The sequence below is a fragment of the Anopheles gambiae genome, chromosome 2, assembly GCF_943734735.2.
Source record: "Anopheles gambiae chromosome 2, idAnoGambNW_F1_1, whole genome shotgun sequence".
In the NCBI taxonomy this organism is placed as follows: domain Eukaryota; kingdom Metazoa; phylum Arthropoda; class Insecta; order Diptera; family Culicidae; genus Anopheles; species Anopheles gambiae.
The window spans coordinates 115,727,135-115,750,616 of NC_064601.1; the positions used below are offsets into that span (position 1 = coordinate 115,727,135).

General features: G+C 52.3%; 3 protein-coding genes across 6 annotated transcripts; 1 reads left to right on the forward strand and 2 right to left on the reverse strand.

Moving 5' to 3' along the window:
- Positions 1-665: 665 nt before the first annotated feature.
- Positions 666-5,013, reverse strand: LOC1269725 (kinesin-like protein Klp61F). Its single transcript, XM_061643635.1, has 6 exons — positions 4,688-5,013; positions 3,137-4,613; positions 2,905-3,064; positions 1,589-2,847; positions 1,356-1,514; positions 666-1,290 (listed from the first exon to the last, which is right to left on the reverse strand). Exons 1-6 carry the CDS (start codon positions 4,780-4,782, stop codon positions 1,135-1,137), a joined length of 3,306 nt encoding a protein of 1,101 aa, XP_061499619.1. The 5' UTR covers positions 4,783-5,013; the 3' UTR covers positions 666-1,134.
- A 636-nt stretch (positions 5,014-5,649) lies between these two features.
- On the forward strand, positions 5,650-15,824 carry LOC1269724 (serine-rich adhesin for platelets). Of its 4 annotated transcripts, none has more exons than XM_061646853.1 (8): positions 5,650-6,132; positions 6,277-6,704; positions 6,784-8,502; positions 8,568-9,249; positions 9,553-13,951; positions 14,025-14,207; positions 14,279-14,401; positions 14,480-15,824. In XM_061646853.1, exons 1-8 carry the CDS (start codon positions 6,127-6,129, stop codon positions 14,665-14,667), a joined length of 7,728 nt encoding a protein of 2,575 aa, XP_061502837.1. In that variant the 5' UTR covers positions 5,650-6,126; the 3' UTR covers positions 14,668-15,824. The 4 variants fall into 4 exon arrangements, with proteins under 4 accessions (XP_061502837.1, XP_061502838.1, XP_061502839.1 ...); XM_061646854.1 differs by having other exon boundaries at positions 9,571-13,951; XM_061646855.1 differs by having other exon boundaries at positions 8,568-9,108.
- LOC1269722 (phospholipid-transporting ATPase ABCA3) lies at positions 15,710-22,873 on the reverse strand. Its single transcript, XM_061646857.1, has 8 exons — positions 21,837-22,873; positions 21,545-21,746; positions 21,199-21,480; positions 20,747-21,134; positions 19,233-20,670; positions 18,695-19,172; positions 17,769-18,618; positions 15,710-17,688 (listed from the first exon to the last, which is right to left on the reverse strand). The coding sequence occupies exons 1-8, from the start codon at positions 22,046-22,048 to the stop codon at positions 16,265-16,267; spliced, it is 5,274 nt and encodes a 1,757-aa protein (XP_061502841.1). The 5' UTR covers positions 22,049-22,873; the 3' UTR covers positions 15,710-16,264.
- Positions 22,874-23,482: the final 609 nt, after the last annotated feature.

Sequence of the window (23,482 nt, forward strand, 5' to 3'; positions counted from 1 at the left end):
GGCCGAAATTGCCGGCCGGTCTCGGGGTCTAGTTTGTTTGTTAAATCATTGACTGGGGAAAAAAGTCGTATTTTTCTTTTTGTAATGGGGCAGCAGCAGCGTGTGCGCTACACTACACTTTGTACTATGACTTTCTTACTCGAACAATTCGTTCGATTTGAGCGAACAGCGTACATATAACACATACATATGATATGATAGGAGTTTCCCAAGCAAACTGAGCACAACTCTAGCAATACAGTGAGCACACGCCAAAAAAAAGGAGAAGAGAAAGCCGTACCCTGCACATAGCCATAATAAGAAACGGAACATAATATGTGCACACATCTGCATAAAGTACGTCGAAACGAGACTAGTATGATTTATAATCTCTTAATAGGGAAGAACAGGATCGTGAGCCATTTTTAAACCAACGTATCAACGGATTACAATCGGATTTAATTTCTACAACGAATGTTGTCTAAAGGTTATGTCTCGAATAAATCACGCAAAAAAGATGCAAAAACCATCTTCAGTAATTAACCACAGAATCAGTTCGGATGGAACACAGAAACTACACAACACATAAACGTTTTCAAATGAAATAAAGAGAAGGGAATGATAACAAAAAACACGCGCGAAATAACGATAAAAAGTATCGCACACAAGCTGTGGTGCTGTGTGAGTTTTCTTTGCAAAAGAAAGACATTTTGAGAGTTTGAGTTTTATTTTTTTTTTAGTAAGATCTCTTACACAGTTTCGTTAAAAATGCTGCTGCTGTGTGTGTGTAAAGATTATTGTTAAAGGAAAAAGCACAAGCAAACAAACACACATACAACAGAGAGATGTTCCCATGTTCAACGTACTTTTTGATACAGGTAGTTATAGTAAATGTTTAAAAATTATGGCGCGTTATCTATACATATATTAATGCTGCATTTTACTCACCGCGCTTTTGTTAACTTTAGCGATAAAATCTGGTTGTACCGTTTCGTACCTTTCGGGGTCATTCAGTGGCGGGTGTCTGCTTCCGAAGCAACACCTCACTGGTCGTCAAGACAATTGCAAACACTTCCCGCACGGTGTGTGTATCGAACACGCACAGTGGGAAACAGATTGGGAGGGGGATGGCAAGATGGGTCAAATTACCAAACGTCAGGGTGAGATGGTGATGGAACTCGCCTGCTCGAGCTGTGGACTTATCTTTATGCCATTCTCCTGTTTGTGCTGTGGAATAATGTCTCCATTGATGAGCTCGTTGTTTTCCTTGTTTTCTTCAACACTTTCTTCGAGCATTTGCACGGAATTGATCTGCAGAGTGTAGTTGCATTTCGTTAGAATGTAACAGGAGAGAGTTAGCTAATCCCTTTATTTACCTTTGAGCCGATGTTTGATATCTGCAACTCCTTGAAGTGTTGCCTTTCCTCGTCCAGGTTGAGCATGTTGGATCGCTGCATCAAGGGCGTCGAGTTGCGGATTTCAGGAGCTTTAATGTTTGTAATGCTCCTCTCGAGCGGGCAGATCTCTTCCATATCCTTTAAATTTCATTAAAAATTGTTTAATCATCTAGCACTTCCATCGGAACCTTTGTTTTGCTCCGCCACCTTACCTCACAGATCGTTGTGGACAGATCCACCTCGGTAGCGCCGCGCTCGCGCCAGAACCGCCGCAAAATGCGCTCATCCGGTGAAGTCATTGCAATATCCCGCGGGTACTGAACCTTCTTCCGGATCGGCGTTTTGCCCGACGATTGGTAGAACGTTAGATCCTTCTCGTGGAACCGTTCGAAGTCATTCTGCAGCTCAGCCAACTGTTCCTCGTTGGCCCGCCGTTCGAACGATTCCACCGTTTGTCCGATACGTTGCGTATGGCCACAGTTGGCACTGCCGAACTGTGCACGTGCTTGCTGCTGCACCTGCAGACTGCCCATCGCTCGGCCAATGCCTTCTTCCTGCGCCTGTCCAAAGTTTCCATTCTGTTCGTCGAACTGTTGCGCAAATTCTACGACACACGCACGAGTCTCTTCCTGCGCGGTAGACGCTCGCGTACGCTGCTGTTCGATCGTACTGGCAAGGGTCGCATTACTCACTTCAGCCAAGGACAGATCCACACTCGCTAACTCTTCTACTACCTTTCTTTGGTGCTGTTGCACCAGCCTAGCACACTCTTGCGCGTGGCTGTCCCATTCCGCAGTAGATTCCTGTACCTTGCCCCTCTTTTCATCGATCGATGAGCGAATCGTTTGCAACTGTTTGGTAGCTTTCGTGCCTTGGCTAACCAGTTCGTCGGAAACGTGCACTACCACGCTAGAAAGCTCCGTCTGCTGCTGACTGGAAGCTGTCATTTGCTGCACGAAATCTGCCAGGAGGGAACTTACTTTTGCCTCAAACTCTTTCGTCGCTTTCAGCTCGTTTTGCTTTTTCTGCTCCGATTGTGCGACGTAGTCTTGCAGAACGGTGTGATTGCGTTCGAAGGTTGACGTGATCGAATCGAGCTCGGCTAGCTGTCCCGTGAAGGTTTGGCAAAACTCGGCACACTTTGATTCGCGCGCTTGACCGTGCGCGATCATTCGTTCGAACTGTGCCTGCACCTGCTCGTGCTGTGCATCTATCGTGGTGCGGATACCAAGTTTTAGCTTTTCCATCGTGCTGGTGAATGTTTCCATCAAGGCTAGGCGCGATTGTTCTACCTGATCCAAAAACTGGATGACCTCATCGCGTCGCGCTTCCGTTTTTCCTTCCATCGATGCTTTAAACGCGCCCACGAGAGATGCATTCTGTTGCAGTAGGCTGTGGCTCACGGTTTCCAGCGTCGAAAGATGTGCCTTCGTTTCGATGTAAGCCGCTTCTTGTTGCTTGTTGTAGCTCTCTGTAAAATTGTGACAAATGTTACAATAATGCTATTGCTATCGTACGTTATTCTTACCCCAGCCAACGTTCATGTCCACCGTGAGCCTATTACACTCATCCGCCATTTTGCTCACATCATCCTGTATAGTGCCGATGCGATGGCGCACACGATCGACAAACTGCTCCGTAGCGCTCTTATTCCTGCTATCGAGCTCTCTACGACGATCCACCGTATCCTGCAACAAAAAACAATAATAATCGATCTTTTCTAGAGCGTCCATCAGCATGATAACTGCCAATTCTCTTACATGCAACCCATTCGTATCTTCCGTCACCGATTCAACGACGTTGATCAGCTCCTTGGCCTGGCCCGTCAGCATCTGCTCCGTCTTGAGATGATGCTCGAGTATCACCTTCTTCTCCACGTACCTTCGCTTGGTTTTCGAAAGATTTTTCTTCGTATTCGACAGCTCCGCCCGTGTTTGGCCCAAATCATCCGCCGTACGGCGCAACTGTTCCTCCCGTTCGGCCAAACTGCACGCCACCTCATTGAAGATCGCCTCCTTCCTTGCCAAATCCTCCTTGAGCGCCTTGATCAGTGCCAGCTTATCGTTCAGCTCCTTTGTGGCCGCTTCCGATTTGTAGACCATCTCGTTGTACGTTTCCTCCGCCAGATAGATGCCGTTCTTGTCCCGTGCTGCCATCAGGTCACGCTTCAACCGATCAATCTCCTCCGTGTACTCCTTGATAACCGTTTTCTTGGACAGTTTCTGGTTCGCTTCCGGTTTGTTTTGAATGTTCTTCGCCCGATGCGCGTACTCGAGCGTGCTGAGCGTTTCCTCGAAATCCTTGTTACCTGGCGAAACGGTCGCTATGATCGATGTTTTCGTGCGCCCTCCGAGCGACTCCTGCAGTAGGCGTGTAAGCTTCGACTCACGATACGGTATGTGGGGCGTTTTTTCCACCAGCGCCGTAATCACACGGCCGAGCGTCAGCAATGACTGGTTAATGTTGACCGTTTCGCGCGTTCGAATGCCCTTCTCATTGCCCGCCTTTGAGATGTTTTCGCTACCGGCCAAATCTACCAGATTCAGCTTGCCAATTTTCAGCATTTCCTCACCGTCGATGCCATTCTCCTTGATGTGCACGATGATGGAGAAGATGGTATGCGAGCGGGACGACTGGGCATTCATCAGCGTCGAGGCCGTCTTGCGCCGTTCCTGACCCTTTGCCAGCAGCTTGTACACGTCATCCTTGCTGTGCACCGGTATCTCCTCCAACCCTTGCACAATCACCGAGCCCTTCTTCTGCACATCGTCAAAGATGCGAATCTTGATCGTGTCGTCGGTCGACAGCAGATCGCACAGTTCCTCATTGTACAGCTCGAGGTACGAGATTCGCATCGAAAACTCCAGCTCCGTCATCCGCAGCTCGTCGAACAGATGGTTCACGGCGCGCGGTATGATGCCCGTCTGTGTGTCATCTTCCCAGGCCGCACTCAGATTCTGCTCCTCCTCCCCGACCATGGTGTGTGTTTTCCCCGTGCCCGTCTGACCGTACGCAAACACGGTACAGTTGAACCCGGACAGCACCTCCTCGATGTACGGTGCCACCACCGCCTGGTACACCTCATGCTGCTTCGAGTTCGGTGCAAAGGTCCGATCGAAGGTGAACTTTTTCGACGTTCGCGAATCGGTGTAGTTCGATTTTAGCTGCAGCTCCCGGGTTGAAACCACCTCCACCACCTCCTGCGAGCGTATCAACTTCTCCCGGGCATTTGTTGGGCTGGAATGTGGGTAAATACAGTTGGCAAAGTTGTGCTAAGAGGAAAGCATGCCGAATAACCCGCTCGTACTCACCGGACGCGAACGTAAACCTGCACATTCTGGTTAGATTTCGGTCTGTACGCATTGTTTGATTGGTTCCGTTCGCTAGTTCCGTTGCTGGCGTCCATCGCAGCGAGTGTTTGCACAACACAACACAAAACGGCACACTACCTCGAATCGCACACTGTGTCCACTTGCTGGTTCACTTTAACCAACTTTCCCACGCTTTTTAGTGTGTACCGTGTAGAGGTTGCGAGAAAATTGTCGATTGCAGTCCAAGGGAACGCAAGGGAAGCCCCCAGCGAGCGAGTTCAATGGCGACCGTTTACCTGAGGTTTGTGATGGCAGTTTGGTTCTGGATTTTAAACTTTGACAACCCATTTCGCACAGTTGACAGCGTGGCACAGTGGGACCGCCCGCATGCAATTTTGAGCTTTTATTTTGTATGTAATTCTCCCGATCACTGTTTTCTGTATCCTTTTCAGCGATAAATTGAGAAGCAAAAACAATCCACTGCAGAGATAATTTATTTAATGCTCAAAGTAGAATAAAACATGCACAACCTTCACTATTTTGAACACGCGCAAACGTATCGCACAGTGGTGTGCGAAAAACAGAGCGCGCTTTTATATTCAACGAAGCCACCGCCGAGCTTTCCTTTCTGAACGAAGCTTCTGTCAAAATCTTCCATCTTTGCGAGGCACAAATTTCTGGGAAAGGTTGATACTGTTTTGATCAAAGTGGGTATAGGGACTAGGTGGGCTTATAGGTTTGGCGGGCAGGCCATATTGGACGAATGAATGACAGGAGGGGATTCGATTGTGATACGTAGTTTTTCACCCACACTACGACACATCATCCAAAATAGCCATTGGAATTCACACGCATACATCAACAAATGATCGAATCCCCACCTGTCATTTCGTTTTCATTTTTCTACAGTACGGCTGTCAATTTGTTCGGGATAAGCCCACCTGTATAATAAACCCACTTTGGTTTTGATGCTACGCAACCGAAAAGGAGGTGTTGTGGTTAACCCCGAACCTTTTTTCGCGCGTACCCAACCGCAATCCGCTTGTGTGATGATAGGTTTAGCGCGTGTGCAAGTGTGCAGGGAGTAGCCGGTGGGACGAGTGCATAAATCGTGGGTGACACACTTCCAAAGCCAACATCTCCGACAGACGCAATTACGCGTCCCGTAGTCTCGCCCGCGTAGAGAGCAGAGCAATCGTCCGTCTGCGGCAGTGTGACGGGAAGGGCACGCCAACAGGTCAACATTGGTGGTGGTGGCGGTAGTGGTGGTAACGGTGGTGTTGCTGTGCGATCCAAGTGGAAAGCATCATTAGCAGCAGGCGGGGAAGAGAAGCAGCGGAGAAGTATCATAATATGCACCTGGCCAGCTTATCAGTGAACGCGTAAAAGTGGCGATTGTCAGCGATAATTTGAGTTTTGAGCGCTATTTCCTCCAAAAGATGCAGGTAAGACGCATCGTCCGCCTCCCACCCCTCCATGCCATGTATGGAGAAGAAGGTGGTAGGGATAGCGATGACGAGTGCAAAAGAAAGTTCGTGTCTGAACGTGTGCATGTTTTTTTTGTGTGTGCTTCTGCACCTCTCTTCCAGCAAGTGGACGATCCCCCTTATTTGACTGTAGGAACGGAGGTTAGCGCCAAATACAAGGGGGCGTTCTGCGAGGCCAAGGTACGCAAGGTCGTGCGCAACATCAAATGCAAGGTCGCGTACAAACAGCAGGGCCTCGGGTCTGGCGTCGTCTCGGACGATCAGATCAAGGGCGCACTGCGGGTGGGTGCGACGGTCGAGGTGAAGCATCCGGAGCGAAAGGAGTACGTGGAGGCGACGCTGACCAAAATCCAGGATTGCTCGCAGTACACGGTGGTGTTCGATGACGGCGACATTACGACGCTCCGGCGTAGTGCGCTGTGCTTGAAGAGCGGACGGCACTTTAACGAGAGTGAAACGCTGGATCAGCTGCCGCTAACGCATCCGGAGCATTTCGGAAACCCGGTCATCGGTGGACGAAGGGGACGCAGGTGAGAGCACCGTTAAGAAAGTGGGGATAATGCTGGATGCTGAATAGTGTGGTACTAATTTCTCTTCCTTTTTTCCCAGATCGCGACACCTTCTGCCCGACGAAAGTTCGGATGAGGAAGACGAACCGACCACCCACTCGCGGTCGAACGCGAGTGACAAGGAAGAGAACATCGGGAAGGTGGTGTGCGTGGAAACGAGCGACAACAAGAAGAAGAATCCGAAAGAGAACTGGTTCCCCGGGCTGGTGGTGGCTCCCACTGCCCAGGACACGGTGCGGATTCGGGTGAAGGACGAATATTTGGTGCGCTCGTTCAAGGATGGCCGTTACTACACGGTCCCGAAGAAGGAAGCGACCGAGTTTACCCGTGACAGTGTGAACAAGTCGGAAGCGGCGGCCGTCTCGGCGGCGATTGAGTACATGGACAATGATGTACTTCCACCGCACTGGGACCGGGAGGCACTGTTCGGTACTTCCGGCAGCTGTAGCGACTCCGACCAGGAGCTGGAGACGGACAGCTCGGACGATGAGCCTACGGAGGAGAAGGATCACTTTGTAGCGCAGCTGTACAAGTTTATGGACGATCGTGGAACGCCTCTGAACAAAGCGCCATCGATCACGAACCGGGACGTCGATCTGTACCGATTGTTTCGTGCGGTACAGAAGCTGCACGGTTACAATCGTGTTACGAGTCAAAACCAGTGGAAACAGATTGCCCTCCGGTTGGGCTTTTCGCCTGCTACGGCCAGCATCACGAATTTGGTGAAACAAGCGTACAAAAAGTTTCTTTTTTCGTTTGAAGAGTTCAACCGAAAGCTTGGCTGTACGATGGTGCCGCATCCAAAGACCAGTCGCACGAAGGGGCGCAGTCTGGTGCGGGCCAGCTCGGTTCAGTCACCGAAGCTACCGGAAAAGGAAAAGCTACTGACGGCGAAGGAGAAAGCAGCCTCGGTGGCGGCGGCTGATGCATCCGCGAAGGCAAGCAGTTCCTCAGCAGCAGCAGCAGCAGCAGCAGCTGCGGCGGCCTCAGCAGCTGCAGCGGCAGCAGCAGCAGCAGCAGCTACGGAAGCATCCAACTCGGCGGTAGAAGAGTCGGGCAATACGAGTGAATCGAGCGCGGCAGAAAGTGCCGTACTGAGACCGAGCAGCACCAAGCGAAAAGTAGGCGGCGGTAAGGTGAAAGCACTGGTGGACAAGTTCGAAGAGAAAGAGAAGGAACGCGACAAGGAGAAATCGGTTGGCAAAGGAGGAGGCGGTGAGAGCAGTGGGTCGTCCGGTGGCAGCAAAAAGGAGGAAAGTGTAACACCCGCGTCAGCTAAGAAGGAGAAGCAGCTTGGCGGGAAAGCAAAGCCTGCTGAGACGACGGTGGTGGAGAAACGTGGCCGCAAACGGAAGGATGCTGACTCCGTGGACTCCAAGAAGGACGAACGGGAAACCACCGCAACGGGGGGCAGTAGTGCAAGTACGGGAGGTGCGAGCAGCAACGTAAAGCAGGATAAACATCCCGCGAGCAGTAGGAAGGAAGATGGTGGTCCTCCGAATAGTGGAAGTGGTGGCGGAGGTGGTGGTGGTGGCAGTAGTGGAAATGGATCCGGTCCTGGGTCAGGCGGTGGGAGGAGCATTAGTCCAGGAAGTGCAGTGTCAGGAGGAACTGTTCCCGATTTCCCGATCGAAGTAGGCGACAAGCTCAAGGTGTACTACGACGAGCAGAAGGTGACGTACGAAGCGAAGGTGATCGAGATCGCCAAACAGGAAGGAAACCCTATCTATCTGGTACACTATACTGGGTGGAACACGAGGTAAGTAGGGCCATTCGATGTCTCCTTGAATCTTCGCATTATTAACCATTTCCTTCTATTTTTAGGTACGATGAATGGGTTCGCAAAGAACGTATTGCGGAGAATCTGACCAATAGCAAAACGAAGAAGGGCAAATCTTCTGGCAATACGCCGACGGCGGGCGGGCCATCGACAAAACAAGCATCGTCCTCCAATGCTGGCTCCACACTCACTGCGGGTGATAAAACCCCGAAGATTGGCAAGCGTAGCCGTGGCAACTCGAAAGGCGAACAGAGCAGTGGTCCGGGCGGAAATTCTACGCCTCGTTCGACGACCCCCAATGTGGGGCGGAATAAATCACCCGCCACTCCGTCCAACCGAAGGCCGCTCACACGGGGCGGCTCTTCGGCAGCGACGGGTTCGTCCCTTTCCGCGTCTGCCGCCGCTGCCGGTCGGCGCACGTCCAACAACACGGACATTTCGTCCTCCCTGTCCGTTCCGACCGATCCGGATAACACCAGCGACACCGATTCGGACGAGCCGATGCTGAAAAAATGCACCACCAACAGCACCTCGTCGACCACCTCGTCCAACTCGTCGATTTCCATCTCGTCGACGAGCACGAAAGTAAGTACAACGGCCGAGGCCGGTTCGTCGTCCGATGCCGCGGCCATATCGGACGAGTTTTCCAACGGAGCATCCAAGGGTGTTGGTGGTGGTGTTGGTGTTGGCGGTGTTGGTGGTGGTCGTGACTATGATCTCAATCAAGTAATTTCCTACCATACTGCGCTGCATTTAACCGCTCGATCCAGATCTTTACTAACCAGGGGACAATCCTCTCTTCTCTTTCTCTCTCTCTCTCTCTCTTTCTCTCTCCGTCTGTTTATATACATCCCATCCTTCTTTTGTTGTATTGTTGCCGGGGTTGTGCTTCGTTTACGTCAACATCACATTTTGGGTACTGCTTTCGTTTTTCTACTTCCATTATTTATATGTTTTTGATCTTTTCTCTAATCATATTCCGTTCGATCCTCTGTTTCCACTCTTTCCGCTATTGGTTGCTCATTTTAGATACGTTCCGAACTGAAGGGATTCAAGGAGCTGAAGTCACCCGGTTCACCGGCCTCAGACACAACCACAACTACGACGACCACGGCCGGCGCAGCCGAGGGTGGCCCCAACTCATCGTCCTCCATCACGGACGTTCCGAAGCATCTCATACCGAAGCAAGAGCCGAATCTGCTGTCCACAACCGATGTGAAGGAGTCTGTTTCCAGCTCCAACACACCACTGGCAACGATCAAGAAAGAGCTTGCCGCTGCAGTACCGATCAAAGAGGAAGAATCGACCGTCACCGAGGAGGACGATGAACCGGAAAAGTCGTCCGAATCGGAAACGCTCAGTGAAGAAGATTCATCGCAGTCGTCGAACAAGGCGTTCTCTAGCTCCCCGATCACAACGATGGTCGATTCGGATACGGCCGAAACTCCGCTAGCTGCTGGGCTTGTACTGAGCCCAAAGATATCCTCGCCACCACCCAGCGTGGAACGCGATGATTCCTCCTCCACTGAGCCACTCATCACCGTAGCTAGCAAGGCAGCGGACGCAAAGGCCGCTTCGCTGGAGAAGGCAGCTGCTGCAAGCAGCAAAAAGGAACTGGCTGAGGGTGGAGCGGGCACTGAAAAGGCACCCTCTGCTTCAGCGACGTCCGGCAAACCTCCAGTCAAGACGTACGGTACAGCAGCAACGATCATTGCCAATTCGGAAAAGATGGCATTTTGTACAGTGCGCGATGCGGGTTCGGAAAGTGAGCTGATAATACAACCGAACGCGGCAGCACCGAAAGAATCCGTGCAGGAATCGCCTCAGAAAAATCTTCCACACCCAACCCCTCAGACGGTGGGGATGTCTCCTTCCCTACCAGCGCGTACGAAAACGGGACAAAAGGAGGAGGATAAACCAGCTGTTGGGTCAGTTATGACGTCTCCCTCTTCTACAGCCAGTCGAACATCCGGCACTTCTTCACTGACACCGGTAAAAGCATGCTTTGGAGCGTCCCCATCGGCTACGGCTAGCAATAATAGCAAAGAGGAATCAACGATTGCGTCTTCCCAAAGTGTAATCATGGCGGCCGGAATGGGTACGCGTGCTATAAAGTCACCCAAGTCATCTCCCTCGACAGCAACACAGTCGACGGCAGCACCAGATGAAGGTAAACCTGCAACATCGACCGGCGGGCCAGCAAGCGTTCAAACGCCAACGATCACCAGCTTTGGATCGTTGCGTGGCGATAAAAAGCAAGGCAGCTTGCAATACTCCGGCACGGGACCGACCGGGACAGGCATGGAGAGGAAGTTCATCCTTGGACGAGAAGGATCGTCAGCATTTTCGTCGCCCTCAAACACTGCTTCCGCACAATCTGCACTTTCCGCAGCACAGCCGACACCGAAGCATGGTGGTGGCGGTTTGCTGGGTGAGAAGAAACACTTTTCCTCGTCGACGCTAACGCCGGCCCAGAACAAGCTGCTCAGCAAGGAAGCCCTATCGATCAAGTCGATCTTTGAGTCGACCGCGAACCGGATGGATGAAAAGATTTCCGACGTGTATGAGTTTGAGGACGAGTACGACGATCAGGATACGGGAAGCGGTGCACTTGGTGGTGTGGGAAGTGCCAGCGGGACCGCCAGCGGTGGAGCAACAGTTCCACGAAAGCTCGTATCGGACGTTCCACCTGCCGAGGTTGTCAGCTCACTGTCGCTAACACCATCCGCAGCATCTTCCACCGCGACGGACGAAAAGAGGAAGAAACCATTGCAACGTAAATCAATGGCAGCTTCGTCGCTGCCGGATCCATTGGACACGACCGGCTTCGGAACGGGTGGCTACAGCCCGGCCACAAAGCGAGCAAAGAAACCGTCCCCTATGAAGCCGGAACCACCGGCAGGGTCGGAAAACAAATCACCGAAAGGGGCAGGCGGTTTGTTACGCCGCGAGACAAAGGAAAAGGAGGATAAGGAGCAGAAACTTCCGGTCGAGGCTGAAACCGCAGCGCCAAGTGCGGAAGTGCATCGCACAACGATATATTCGGCGGAAGCACTTAAAGAAAAGTCGACCGTGAAGGTAGCAGCGACCCCGGCCGGTCCACCGGTTGTCACTACCTGCTCTCCAGTCGGGCTAACGACGGCCTTTGTGCAAACCCCCGTAAAGAGTGACTCAACGTTCGATGTGCTACGGAAATCGCCCAGCTTCAATCTGGTCACGCCCGGTCCGCTGGGAGCGAAGGAGGAAACGTTTAAATCGCAGGACGAAATCGAAACCAAACCCACGCCGCCGCCACTGCCAGCAACGACAACTCCTGGCATCTTTACGCCAGTTATTTCAGCCTCGTCAGCTGGCAGTGGTGGAGTGGGCGATCGGTCCATCTCTTCGGCGCTTTATCCGCACGGCAAGGGCCCGTCCACGTCGGTGCTGCTCGCGAAAGCCGGCGACGACAGTCCGAAGGAGGAGCCGACGTTGGAAAATTGTAAGAAATATTTTAACGATATGAACTTTGAGTTCGACGCGCCGACCGTGAAGAAACCGCCGTCCATTGCGGACAAGGTGCTGAAGGCTTTAAGTCAACAGCAGCAGCAGCAGCAGCAGCAGCAACAGCAGCAGCAAGCAATAAAATCGGAAAAGCCAGAGTTCCCCAAGTACATGTCAAGCGTGATGCATCACCACTCTCTCCCGAGCACACCGAAATCGATTATGAACAGCGGGCTGCTGTCCTCACCGGCGATGGAAAGTGGTACGCCAATGTCCTTCGCGTCCGCACCACATCCAGCGATCAAGTCGGAAGCTATAGGCAGCATTGGAGGTAGCATTGCCACCACCATATCGTCCTACACGTCATCGGTGACGGTTAGCGGTCCCCCGTCGAATGCGGGATATTTGAGCAATGAGGTGCTAAGTTCGGCAAAATCCCACGAAACAAGTACGACTCTCGGTATGAAGAAAGAACCGGAAGAATCGCACAATTCAATAGTAAAATCAGCGCCGATCAGTACCACCGATCCAAAAACGAACCATCCACCGCAAACACCACCATCCAGCAGCAGCAGCAGCAGCATCACCACCCCCACCCCCACCAACACTGGCGGCGGTCATAAGTTGCACACGCTTGAACAAATCCCCACATCACGCAGTAATGATCTAACTGAAACGCTTCGAAAACTGGATCCGGATCCCAGGTTCGCACACGACGATGAATCTACGGACAGTAACGATTCTGACAATCGGTTAATCATTGAGGACGCAGAATCGCAAGGTAGCGGTGATCCCGTGCCATCTGTCCCGGCGGCACATCCTCCACCGGCAGCAATAACGAGCTCCGCCGCCACGCCCAGCACGGCAGCGGTGATAGTGCATTACGACAGCAAGCAGCCCGTGCCATCGTCGGTGATTTCGGCCAAGAAGGAGCTGTTTGAAGAGAGGCCAAGGTCTACTGCTGCCTCCTCATCTTCCTCCTCCTCATCCATCACGCACGAAATGGCTTCCGCAGCGTCAGCAGCGGCCGTTGCCGCCGTTGCGGATAAGGAGAAGCTGATCCTGAAACAAGACCGAGCACCAACCACAACAACAACAACCACAATAACACCGGACACGCCGTCCCAAACGAAAGAAGAACCCGTGAAACCACTGTCTGGCGTATCTGCACCTGCAACGACGGTGGAAAAGAAGACATCGAGCGGTGCAAAGCAGAGCCTACTGGAGACAATCATACAGATGAACACGCCCGGCCGTGGCATGAGCTCCGAGGAGTACTTGATGCACAAAGTACACGAACAACAGCAGTCATCATCGGTGCAGCGTGATGCAGAAAGTCGTAAGGACGCCGCCGCCACAGCTCAGAAGCTTCACGATAGCGGTGCTGTGCCAGCATCAACGTCCGTGATAACTTCAACGGCATCGGGCGACCCGGTAGCATCCTCCACCACGCAATCTCCAAAACAGGAGCAGCACAATGCTCAATCGCAAGCCCAGGCGCCCAACAATGAATCACTCTCGTTGCTTCTCTGCGAGGAAACGATACCGGGCTCACCGGCGCCCAAGGACCAGGATCGATTGCCACCGTCCACGGTCGGGCGTAAGGTGTACGCCGAGCCACCGTTGGTTCCGACCTCAACATCTTCTTCCTCATCGTCCTTCCTTCCACCGCAAAACATTCAAACGGCCACCGATCTGAAACCGGTTCCGATGGATCTAGAACCACCGGTAGTAACGATAACAATCGGTGGCAATACGACGATCAGTAGCACCAGCCAGAGTGGTGCAGCGGGTGCTTACGCTTCCAATTTGCAGCAGCAGCAGCAGCAGCAGCAACAACAACAGCAGCAGCAAGCATTAAGGAACAAAATAAACACCAGCGGAGTTGAGTCCACTGTCGACACGCCAAACAGCTCTCCAAGGGATTCCGTTAGCCAGGATGAGAGTAAGTAGAGTAGTTGATGAGATGATAATGGCGCTCAGTTTTAATGACACTTTTTTGGGTGATTCTATTTTAGCACACGATCACGAATCGTTGTCACCGGTGAAGAAACGGCGCCAGCGGAAGCCGAGCGAAGAGCCAACGCTCAAACGCCGGCGAACGGTCAACACCAGCCTGGGCGGCTACGGAAGTGCAAACAATGGTTCCAACAGTGGCAGTGGTTATGGCCGTAGTCAAAGAGGTCTTACTACAAGCAATGGTAAGTTTGTCAAAAGGGGGGGGGGGCGTATTTTGAACAGAATTGACCTTCTATCTCTTATTCTATCACAGCGACAGATAGTGAGGATAATTCCGACACTATAGCGGCATTCCATCGATCGTCCTCGTCGACGTTGATCTTTGTCGGTAGCAAAACGGGGCGTCCCTGTCAGTACAATTTTCTGGTCAATTTAGGTAAGTCGGTGCAAAGCATGTATGCTGTGTTGCACATCGGTTTTGATAATCATGCCCTACCTTTTCCTTCCTGCGCAGATCCATCCCTGAACAGCAATCAGCGGATAGTGATAATTAAGAAAAAGATCCAGGAGCTGCGCAAAACGTACAACTCGATCAAGGCCGAGCTGGCCAGTATCGATCGAAGGCGCAAGAAGCTTCGCCGCCGGGAGCGAGAAAACAAGAAGCAAGCCAAACTGAACAGTGCCAGCGCCGGCAATAACTAAGGAGAAGAAGCGCGCTGCCATTGGGACTCTGTTTCCGGTTGTTCTGTTCATTATTCCTTCGTTTTTTTCTATTTTGTTACTCCTATTTTATTTCAGTGACACAGTTTTTTTTAAGCTCGGCCTACTGAGAAAACACCGAGAGAGAGAAAGGCAGACGAGCTTCTGCTGACAACGTACAAAGGCCCTCAGCCTCTCCCATCCTTATGCACACATACACACACACACATCCTTTATTGTGATCCCATGTGAAGCGAGAAGGCATTTCTGGGGAACCTTTCCTTCGAATGGGGGGGAAAGTTAAGATGGTTTTAATTTTATCATTGTTTTTAGTGTTTAACAGGGGTTTCCCTTTATTGTGCATTACATTTAGGGGTAGTTTTTTGCTTCTTCTTCTTCTTCTTCTTCTTCTTTCCTCCATACTTCCTTTATTGTGTTGTTAACGCGTTAGGTGTGTGTGTGCTACTAAGGCGCGAAGAAAGTGTGAATCTAGGACAGTAGGCAATAGTAAGGTAATAGATGGTCCTGGTGGGTGGACGATTACTAAATAAGTATCGAATCGAGCAGGACAGGAGTAGATGACAAACGCATCGTGTTTGTGAATTGAGCAGCCAATTTTTAATTAGCATTATTTAGTGATAGAGAGAGAGAGAGCACATACACACCAGCCACACCACCAACGTGTTGTGCGGTGCTATTGACTCATTTCATTAGATTTAGAATGAAAGCAAAGGACCTTCTTTCTTCTTCTTCTTCTTCTTCTTACCACAGCAAGTCGGTCGCTGCAGGGTCCTGTAGAGCGAACTGCTAATCTACCGTGGGGAAAAAGGAAGAAGTGAAAGAGAGAGAGAGAGAGATAGTGTGTATAGGAATAGGACGAATAGGACACCACAACGCCACCGACCGCGATTGGTGCCTGTGTAAGTGATCTTTGTTTGCTCTAAAAAATGCTTCTCCCCGCGAAAGCGAGAAATCACACTTTAATTACCAAGTTAAGCCAGAGTGCGTTGAGTTGTGTGCGAGTGTGTGTGCGTGTGTGCGTGTGTGTTCGTGTATAGAGAACAGCTCCATTGTAATAGTGAATGAGAATGGAGAATGGACCCTCTCATCATCAACACAGCGTCGTCATGTGCGTAAAATATAAGAATTTGAACATCGTACTTGCATTTCGTTAAAGTGTAACAACTTTTTATTTGCACCTCTGCGCAACCTCTACGAAGCGGAAATACTTCTCGCGGTAATATTAAGTCGCGGTTGATCACAATCAGGTCGGTCGGGTGCCGAGACCCCCCCATATTCGAGCTATTTGTTCGCGCTGTAAGTGCTGCCGTGCGTGTTAGTGAGCCTGCCTGAGCCCGGCATTGGAAAGAAATGTAAATTAGACTAGAGTGTGTGGCGGGGCAATAAGGCATCTACTACGATTTCGTTCCTATATATTGTCATTGAGAGAGATGCAGAAACGTATACTAACCTAACGTACCCGGGGGAAACCGTGCGTTCCCCATGCCCCCCCCCCCCCCTTCGGCATATCCGCATGTGATGAAAGTACTGAGAAAGCAATATGTATACAGTGTTAGACTAGGATTCGAGAATTGATCTATCATTCGTTGCAGGACCGCTGGGTAGCCGTGAGTGTGAGGAACACCTGCTCGAGCGTTGTCTGCCCGAGGGCGTAGTCTTCGAGCTGCAGCTGCTCCCGGGCCTTCTCAAGCATGCCGAACATCTCCGACCAGCGGAGCCCCGAGTCCCGGATGTGATAGGTGAGGTAGTTGTGATACTCTTCCTTCAGAACCGCTTTACCACCACCACCACCACCACTAGCACCACCACTACCACCTGCGGCGCCGGCGACGGGAGCGACGGGGCCAGGGCGGGCTGTGCCACTGCCGCCGGCACCACCACCACTACTACCGGCGGCGGTGGCCGCGCGAACTGAGAAGGTTTGCTGCATAAACGATTTGATCGCCTGCTTTCGCTGCTCCGTTTCCTTACTCGAACCGTCTCCCGTTCGTTTCAGCTTCATCGTGAGGAAGTACCCGTGGGAGAATTTGTTTTTCAGATGCTGGGCCGACCCGAGACAGCGAAACTCGCCGTTCACCATTATGGCAAGCCGCGTGCAGAGCGCCTCGCACTCCTCCATGCTGTGGGAGGTGAGCACCAGGGCGGTTCTACCCTCCGACCGCACCCGGCACATTACGTTCCAGAAATGGCGCTTCGCTCCCGGATCCATCCCGGTCGTCGGTTCGTCCAGGTACACCACCACCGGATCGCCGAGCAGGGCGAGCGCGGTGCTCAGCTTCCTCTTCGTTCCGCCACTGTACGCCTGGATGGGTTTGTCCAGGTGCACGGTAAAGTGCAGCTCCACCGCAAGCCTGTCCACGATCGAGCCGATCGCTTGTTTCGGAATGCCCCGCAGCCGGGCAAAGATGTGCAACGTTTCACGCCCAGTTAGATCCTCGAGCAGCGCGTCGAACTGGGGACAGTAGCCAATCTTCCGGTACACGGCGGGAAGCTGCGTCCGCAAGCTGTACCCAGCAACCCACGCGTCACCGGCACTGATGCTTCGATCACCGGTCAGCATCCGGAATGTGGACGTTTTGCCGGCCCCGTTCACGCCCAGCAGTCCGAAGCACTCGCGCTCACCAGTGGCAAACGTGAGTCGATCGACGGCGGGCGGCATTCGGCTTTCGTAGCGTTTTGTTAGATCGCGCAGCATCAGCAAAGCTTCCCCGGTCTGTGACTGGTGCACGCGCTCCTCGTAGAGATGGTCTACCCTTATGCGCTCGTCCGCAACGTCCGAATCTTCCCCGATGGCGATGGATTCCGTTTCGTCGGAGGTGGTCTGTGGTGCTGCCCGGCGTTTTCGATTCGACCACCAGCTCGTCACACAGCCGGTCACGTTCAGCTCGGCCATGATGCGATACTCTTTAAGCAGCAGTATTGCAAACGACAGCACCGAAACGCCGAGCAGGTAAGCGAGATTACGGTTTATTCCACTTGATTTGAATGAAAATATCTCCACGTCTAGGTGAAGGGTATGCAAAAAAGGTTAAAGCGTTAGTAACACACTACCCTTTAGGATAAAAGTCATTCCAGCGACTTACCACAGCACAGTTTGTTGAATTTGCAAGCCAGCTTGGGCGTGCACAGTGGCATCGCGTCGCAATGCGCATCACAGATCTGGCGCGTCATCTGCATCACGTTGATGTTGTTCAAGCTGTGGCTGAGCGCAAACAGCGGGAATGCCAGGTAGAACCACTCCATCGTTTCTGCCACGTGCGCCAGATCAAAGTCCTTCACCTTCAGCAGAAACACGGCCGTAAACGCGACCGTCCCGGTGAATATGTTAAAGATCAGCATCTTGATGAATCCGGTCGACGGTACCTCGAAGCAGTACGCACCGAGGTACGTGAACGGAATGATCGCGAGCCCGAAACAAACGAACACAAAGGCGACGCGCCCAAGCTCCTGCGGTGTTGACCAACCCTCCTCACCGAACGCGGCCAGCGTACCGAGGTACAGTGCCATCGCCACACAGTACACCCCAAAGTCCCACAGGAAGGAAACGGCCCAAAAGGTGATCGCGTTCACGCCGCTCACAAACTGCAGCAGCTTCGACCCGGTGGCCCTTTCCCGCACGTAGTACATAATGTAGAGCGCACCGACGAACGCCATCGCAAAGCCGGAGTTAAAGGCAAGCTGAAAGCCCAGGTTACTGCCGGACTGGGTGCGCAGAAACCGCACGTGGCTGCTGTACGGGAGCGGTTTGTTCGTCACGGTGAGGCTGCAATTGGTGCAGATCGTGCGTGCGATCGCGTTGTACAGCACGCTGAGCGTAAGGGGTATCGTGTGGTACGCCTTGTTGTTGAACCAGGCAACGCAAGTGCGACGAACCGCATCCAAGGATGCGCCTATCATGTACGTATTATCCACGGCACGAATGTTTTCCAAGGACTGTATTTGAAGCAGGAAGTGAAAGAAAGAATTGAGCTTAATCCACACTTCATTTAAGTTGGCCAAAGATGCTTACCCTTTCTAAAATAAATGCATGAAAATTTCGATTCGTCACTATGAGTTCGTGTCGATCGGGTCGTGGCGCATCCGCGATCGTCTCTTGAAATGCGGCAACAATCGATGCATTGCGATCGTTCGTCGACAGAACGGTAACAGTACGATCGTAGCTTCCGAGCGTTATCTTCAGCGGCGGCAGGACGACATTGTTCGGGAAGAAGTGTACGACTGCAATAACTAGCAGGACAAACATTGTGGGCAGCAGTATTTGCAGCAACGAAATCTTCCACGATCGTATAAAGCTTAGATACTTCTTGCTGAACATGGCCCGTATCTGGCTGCAGAGGAGCGGTAAGCCTGTTTGCAGTTCGTACGTTTCCGTGATGGTAATTGGAGGCGGTGCCGGGTGCGTTCCGTTCGTGAGATGCTTTCCATCCTTCGAGTTGCCTCCGTTGCTGGTTTGTGCAAGCTCTTCGTTGTAGCTATCGCTGCCCAACCTGTGAACCGAGGACGATACGGGTGAGTGCTTGCAACAGCAGCGTACGCAGCTGACTTACCTCATAAACACTTCCTCCAGCGTGGCCAGCGTAATGCCGTAGCTCGAGATGCCACACTGGTCAACGTTCTGCTCGAGCTCCTTCAGCGCCGGCTGAAACTTGCCCCGATACTGTTCGTGAAGTCGCAGGCTTAGCTCCGTACCAATGTCCGACTCGATCGCCACATCCGGCACGTGTTTGCGCATCAAGTTCGTGAGCACGTCCGGCTTACAGTCGGGCCGCTTTACGCACACCAACCGATAGCCGGCGCCGAAGCGTTTCTTCAAGAAGAACGGCGTACCGACGGCCCGCAGCTCCCCATCGCACATGACAGCGATACGATCGCCAAGCACGTCCGCTTCATCCATAAAGTGCGTGGAAAGGATAATGGTACGGTCGCGCTTTTCCTGCTGCAGCAAATCCCAAACGGTGCGCCTTGCGCCGGGATCCATTCCGGACGTTGGTTCGTCACAGAACACAACCCGCGAACCCCCGCACAGGGCGACGGCAAGCGAAAGCTTGCGCTTCATACCGCCGGAAAGGGTGTGCGACTGCGCATGGCGCTTGGGTTCGAGCCGAAGGGCCTGCAGGTACTTGTCGATCTCCTGCTCAATGTACTCGTCCTCCCGGACGCCCTTCAGTCGAGCGAAGAACCGAATGTGTTCGGCAACGGTCAGCTCATCGAACAGTACATTATGCTGCGGACAGAAACCGAGCGTGTTGCGGAACTGATTCACGGCGCTGCCTCCGATCCGGTGACCCTCAATCGTAGCGTACCCGGCCGTCGGTGGGTACATGCCCGTCAGCATGCCCATCGTGGTCGATTTGCCCGCCCCATTGTGGCCGAGCAGGACGGTGATGTGATCGCGGAAAAAGTTCACCGTAAGCCCACTAACCGCCGGCCGGATGGTACGTTTGCTGGGGTAAACCTTCGTTAGTCCAACCAAACTTATGCCGATCTGCTTGTCGGTGGGATCTTCCTCCATGTTTGCATGATATCGGCCGGATGATTTTAAACGCTCGGCTTCCTCTGTCGCTACGCTACCACCAACGATGTCCGTGGTTGACTTGCGCCGGAGCACTTCCTCCATCCAGAAGCTGGTGGTGAAGATGAAGTTCCACCGGCGCGGTACACCAAACTGGCCGGGAGCGATCTGCTCGATGTACAGTGCCACAGCGAGATAGAGGGCGGCATCGAACAGAAGTATGCCGAAGATGTGTGCCATCGTAAGCTGATCGTCGACGGTGACCGGGGAGAACAGGTTGTCCCATTGCAGCCCGATCGAGGTGCCTTCGTGCTTCATGAACAGCATCACACCGTAGCCCATGGCCGTGTTGCACCAGAGGCTAGAAGCGAGCTTTGCCGCCAGTGACATGCTGTCGTAGCTGCCGTACGTCAGGTGGAAGGGCGTGAGTGAGTAGAACCAGATGATGCCAGCCATTCCCGAGGCAATGTTCGCTGAGGGGAGAGTAAGCGGGAAATAATGATTAGATCTTCTTGTTATTGTTTTGGTCTCCAACACGACCCGACTTACCCTTAGAGAAGAAGGTGCTGATCATGAAGCAGAGCATTATCGTCGTGATGCTGTACACAAATAGGAACAGCCAGATCAGAAACCGGTTGGAGAACTGAAAGATGGCCACGTTCGTGTTGGTGGTAAGATTGAAGCTGAGCAGCACGGTGACGAGCGTGACCGAACACGTTAGAAGCGTCACGGTGCGGACAAACCAGGCCGTCCAGTGGATCCATCCGTTCAGGCCCATCACCTTCATCGATTCCTTCAGCTGTTTCTCCTTTTCGAGCGTTATAAACTTGACCGTGTTGATGCAGGAGTAGAAAAACGCCACCATGATGATGGAGGGGAACAGATTCTCCATCCCCCTCAGCAGTGGGTCATCGTAAAAGGGTGGATAAGGAAAGCGCTGTGGGTGAGAGGAGTGTGTGAGTGTGCTGTTGAAGCCAAGTTGAGATGGTTCAGGTACGGACCTGAAGATCAACGTGCGGCACTGCATCTTCCCTGCCACTGTGCATCTCCAGTACCGCGCGGCTGATCGCATTCTGGACGGAGGCGAACCCTTCCGCGTAGTAGTTGGCCGGATAGCCACCGTCGCTCGCGTTGACGGCCCGCGCACCGTACACCTGAAACTGTGGGAAGATCAGAAAGGTGCGCCAGTTGGCCCAAAACTGTGCCCCCGGCAGGGTTGTCGTTCGCATCTCGCTCGGCATCCGAATGGCAACGTCGACCCGCTCCGGAAGGCTCGTGATGTTCTGCAAGATGGATCAATATATCAGCGGATAATTACGCAAGCGATGCAGAATCGAGCGTCGTTACCTTGAACTGCTGGTCAAACTCCAGCCCCGCGAGGTAGTTATGCGTGACGAGATCGTTGTACATGCTTTCGCTATCGTTGTAGCCCTGGTGAAGGACGTCGCTGCCGAGTAGCCGGGCCGCACGGTGCACCACCCGGTCGAGCACGTCATTGTGCGGTGAGTAGGCAATTTTCAGCTCGATCGGATGAGTCGTTAGCATCTCGCTGGAAAGGGGGGAGCGCGAGCGTTACTACAAGCGTTACATCGCTAGCCTCTGCGAGAGTGGAGCGTGTTTCCGACGGCGTGCTACCTACCGTATCATGGCCAAACTGCGAACGTTTAACGTTCGGAAGGTCGTCGTTTCGGTGTAGATGGTAGGCGTTACGAGACCGCGCACCAGTATGAGCAGCGAGCAGGCCAGCACCGGAATCGTTATTTCGAACAGCGTCTGCATGTAGTGGCGCTTCTGGATGATCCAATTCTTCCACAGTAGCAGCACAAATTTGTCCCAATTTGAGGTAGACATGTTGCTGCAGGAGGGCGCTGTGTGTGCTGCTCCAGAATTTTCCCAAAATTCGAATATTTTCCACCGCACCCCGATTGCACGTTCGCTTATTTACAACTTCTTTGCAGCAGCTGGGAAGAAAACAAATCTCGCCCCGTATGCGTGTGTATGGTTTGTTGCAAGTGTTACTTGGATGTAAGGCACACTGTTGTTCTGCGGGAATAGCACACATCCGTTGTCGGCATTACTTTTGCCGCATTTTCCTCTGTTTTCGCACGCTCGCTCCTATGCCCGCATGCAGGTAATTATGGGCTGCTCAAGTACAAACACACACACACACACCCTTTTCGGTAGCAAACCGGTCCGCAGCGCCAGAATACCCTTTTTCTTGTCTTGGTGGGAAGGAACAAAAAAAAGCACGGTACATTCACACGCCACTACCACTCCATTATTGCGTCAATCGGAACAACAGCAGCACAAGGCACACTTCCCCACACACCCTTTAGCCGAAGAAGCTGCTGCTACTTCTGCTGCTGCTGCTGTTCGATGTACAACGTTATGCCACGAACTGAGCGCGGATCTATGTAGACATCGCCACCGTTCTGCGCCTACCAACCGGGGCGATGAATCATTTCATCAGGTTGTGAAGTGTTGGTGGGTTCACGCTGTCAAAAATGCGCTACCTCCTTCATCCCCCTTTTCCATGTTCCGCCCTCGGTGGGGCCGTTTTTCGAGGGTGCGCGCATGTTTTTTGCGTTTGTTTGGGGTGGGCAAAGAGAACTGCCGGATCACGCGAGTGTATTGACAGAACCACCCAGTAAGAAAAAGGGAAGGGTGGAGGTAGGGGGGTGAATTCGCGTAACATATGCACATTGAAACACACATACACTGAAAGATTTCCGCGTTTATGTTATGTTGTTGGTATTCGGGGGTGGGGTTGCATCGGAGGGGGGTTTACTACCCTTAACGAGCAACATAGTCCCCACGTGGTGTGTGTGAGTAGTGGTGTGAGCGAGGGTTGTGTTGTTTTGCGCCGCGCGCGGTTTGTTTACAGCTCGAAGCGACGGTTGGTGATGCTGAGTTGTTTTATCGCCACAGCCGAGCCGGCTATTTTCAACTCACCACTACACTTTTAAGGCCACAAGAAAGTTCAGCGTATTGATAAAGTGATAATATAAATAGAAACAGTGTAGCTGTTTTTCAAATAAATATCCAGCAACGGCAACGCTTCCATTCTATTTTGCGCGCGGTTTTTTTTAGAAGGGGATTTCCAGTTACGACTCTATTTGCATGTTTATTTTTAAATGCCGTTTGTGTACACTTTGTGTTAGCACATTCTATTTCCGATTACCATAAAACGTTATCTTGAATTTGTATTTTTTACAAGCCTCTCTCTTTGTGAGTTCTTCCAAACATACATTATCAATTTCTTCTTTCTCTCAGCAATGACACACC

Excerpts from the sequence above, each read along its gene's own strand:
- LOC1269725 (XM_061643635.1), bottom strand. The coding sequence starts at position 4,782 with ATGGACGCCAGCAACGGAACTAGCGAACGGAACCAATCAAACAATGCG. Across the intron at positions 4,614-4,687 it reads CAGGTTTACGTTCGCGTCCG|CCCAACAAATGCCCGGGAGA; the intron begins GTGAGTACGAGC and ends CCCACATTCCAG. Across the intron at positions 1,291-1,355 it reads TATCAAACATCGGCTCAAAG|ATCAATTCCGTGCAAATGCT; the intron begins GTAAATAAAGGG and ends TACACTCTGCAG.
- LOC1269724 (XM_061646853.1), top strand. Across the intron at positions 6,705-6,783 it reads GGTGGACGAAGGGGACGCAG|ATCGCGACACCTTCTGCCCG; the intron begins GTGAGAGCACCG and ends CTTTTTTCCCAG. Across the intron at positions 14,208-14,278 it reads AGGTCTTACTACAAGCAATG|CGACAGATAGTGAGGATAAT; the intron begins GTAAGTTTGTCA and ends ATTCTATCACAG.
- LOC1269722 (XM_061646857.1), bottom strand. The coding sequence starts at position 22,048 with ATGTCTACCTCAAATTGGGACAAATTTGTGCTGCTACTGTGGAAGAAT. Across the intron at positions 20,671-20,746 it reads CAGCACCTTCTTCTCTAAGG|CGAACATTGCCTCGGGAATG; the intron begins GTAAGTCGGGTC and ends CTCTCCCCTCAG. Across the intron at positions 18,619-18,694 it reads ATGCATTTATTTTAGAAAGG|TCCTTGGAAAACATTCGTGC; the intron begins GTAAGCATCTTT and ends CTTCAAATACAG.